At 46.8% G+C, this 2,500-nt stretch overlaps 1 protein-coding gene across 2 annotated transcripts in view; it reads left to right on the forward strand.

Moving 5' to 3' along the window:
* Nucleotides 1-2,500, forward strand: part of LOC133544074 (FERM, ARHGEF and pleckstrin domain-containing protein 1-like) — a 96,753-nt gene that overhangs the window by 17,061 nt on the left and 77,192 nt on the right. For both annotated transcript variants that reach the window (XM_061889117.1, XM_061889116.1), the window contains exon 2: nucleotides 1-112. This exon is cut by the window's left edge and continues 95 nt beyond it. In XM_061889117.1, coding sequence (XP_061745101.1) covers nucleotides 1-112 — 112 coding nt within the window. The remainder of the gene's footprint in view (nucleotides 113-2,500) is intronic.

The raw sequence follows: 2,500 nt of genomic DNA on the forward strand, positions 1-2,500 counted from the left end.
CGGGGTGTCCACCCTTGAGCCTGGCATGCGTCCTCCTGTGCAGCCACCAGGGCGAAAAGTCTCCATCAGGGTGCAGATGCTGGATGACACGCAGGAAGTCTTCCATGTATCGGTGAGTAGTGTGTGTGTGTGTGTGTGTGTGTGTGTGAGAGAAGGATGCTTGAACATTCACACTGAAGAAAGCATTTTGTAACCTGGCAACAATATGTCTTTGGGCTGCTACCTTATTTGTTTTAGTACTTTGACTTGTCAGACCTGTTTGTTCTTAAACATATATGATATTGAAACGCTAGCATTATTTGAAAGTGCCTTGAAGCTGCAGCGGAACCAGCTTTGTCACTTTCTGTTTATCTTTTTTGTCTGGTACTATTTGGATATCTACAAAAATGTAAGCTAAAAGATCATAAGCTCCATTTTGCATGACAATGGCTCTTCTTACACCCATCCATTTCCTACCGCTTATTCCTTTTCGGGGTCTCGGGGGGCGCTAGCGCCTATCTCAGCTACAATTGGGTGGAAGGCGATGTACACCCTGGACAAGTCGCCATCTCATCGCAGGGCCAACACAGATAGACAGACAACATTCACACACTGGGGACCATTTAGTGTTGCCAATCAACCTATCTCCGGGTGCATGTCTTTGGAAGTGGGAGGAAGCCGGAGTACCCGTAGCGAACCCATGCATTCACGGTTTCACGGTGGAAGAGGGGTTAGTGCGTCTGCCTCACAATACGAAGGTCCTGCAGTCCTGGGTTCAATCCCAGGCTCGGTATCTTTCTGTGTGGAGTTTGCATGGCTGTTCTTATCTTGTCAGATTTTTTTACCCTGATTTAGCCATATCAGCTATAGTCTAAATCTACTTCCTATCCAGAGGGGGGTAATAACATGTTACATATACTCTTGCATTTACTCAAGTCACTTTTCGGATATATTGTACTTGTCAGAGTAGTTTTAATGCAAAACACTTTTCACTATTACTTGATTTTGTGAAGAAGAAACACTACTTTTACACCGTTACACTTAGTTTCATTCGGATTGCTACATTAATTTACAAACCCCGTTTCCATATGAGTTGGGAAATTATGTTAGTGGGTGGAATGCCATCTCCGGGTTGGGGAGGAGACCCTGCCCCAAGTGGAGGAGTTCAAGTACCTAAGAGTCTTGTTCATGAGTGAGGGAAGAGTGGATCGTGAGATCGACAGGCGGATCGGTGCAGCGTCTTCAGTAATGCGGACGTTGTACCGATCCGTTGTGGTGAAGAAGGAGCTGAGCCGGAAGGCAAAGCTCTCAATTTACCGGTCGATCTACGTTCCCATCCTCACCTATGGTCATGAACTTTGGGTCATGACCGAAAGGATAAGATCACGGGTACAAGCGACCGAAATGAGTTTCCTCCGCCGTGTGGCGGGGCTCTCCCTTAGAGATAGGGTGAGAAGCTCTGCCATCCGGGAGGGACTCAAAGTAAAGCCGCTGCTCCTTCACATCGAGAGGAGCCAGATGAGGTGGTTCGGGCATCTGGTCAGGATGCCACCCGAACGCCTCCCTAGGGAGGTGTTTAGGGCACGTCCAACCGGTAGGAGGCCACGGGGAAGACCCAGGACACGTTGGGAAGACTATATTTCCCGGCTGGCCTGGGAACGCCTCGGGATCCCCCGGGAAGAGCTAGACGAAGTGGCTGGGGAGAGGGAAGTCTGGGTTTCCCTGCTTAGGCTGTTGCCCCCGCGACCCGACGTTGGATAAGCGGAAGATGATGGATGGATGGATGGATGGATGGATGGAATATAAAAGGAATACAATGATTAGCAAATCCTTTTCAACCCATATTCAATTGAATGCACTACTAAGACAAGATATTTGATGTTCAAACTCATCAATTTTATTTGTTTTTGCAAATAATTATTAACTTATAATTTCATGGCTGCAACACTTGCCAAAGTAGTTGGGAAAGGGCATGTTTTCCACTGTGTTTCATCCCCTTTTCTTTTCACAACACTCAATAAACGTTTGGGAATTGAGGAAACCAATTGTTGAAGCTTTGAAAGTGGAATTATTTTCCCATTCTTGTTTTATGTAGAGCTTCAGTCGTTCAACAGTCTCCGCTGTCGTATTTTACGCTTCATAATGCGCCACACATTTTCGATGAGAGACAGGTCTGGACAGCAGGCGGGCCAGGAAAGTACCCGTACTCTTTTTTTCCGAAGCCACGGTGTTGTAACACATTCTGAATGTGGCTCGGCATTGTCTTGCTGAAATAAGCAGGGGCGTCCATGAAAAAGACGGCGCTTAGATGGCAGCATATGTTGTTCCAAAACCTGTATGTACCTTTCAGTATTAAAGATGCCTTCACAGATGTGTAAGTTACTCATGCCTTGGGCACTAATGCACCCCCATACCATCACAGATGCTGGCTTTTGAACTCTGCGTCGACATATGCCCAGCTGAAAATGTCCAACATATGTGTATGTGTATCTGTGTGCGTGTGTTCGTGTGTGCGTGTGTG

The sequence above is a fragment of the Nerophis ophidion genome, linkage group LG27, assembly GCF_033978795.1.
Source record: "Nerophis ophidion isolate RoL-2023_Sa linkage group LG27, RoL_Noph_v1.0, whole genome shotgun sequence".
Classification (NCBI taxonomy): Eukaryota; Metazoa; Chordata; class Actinopteri; order Syngnathiformes; family Syngnathidae; genus Nerophis; species Nerophis ophidion.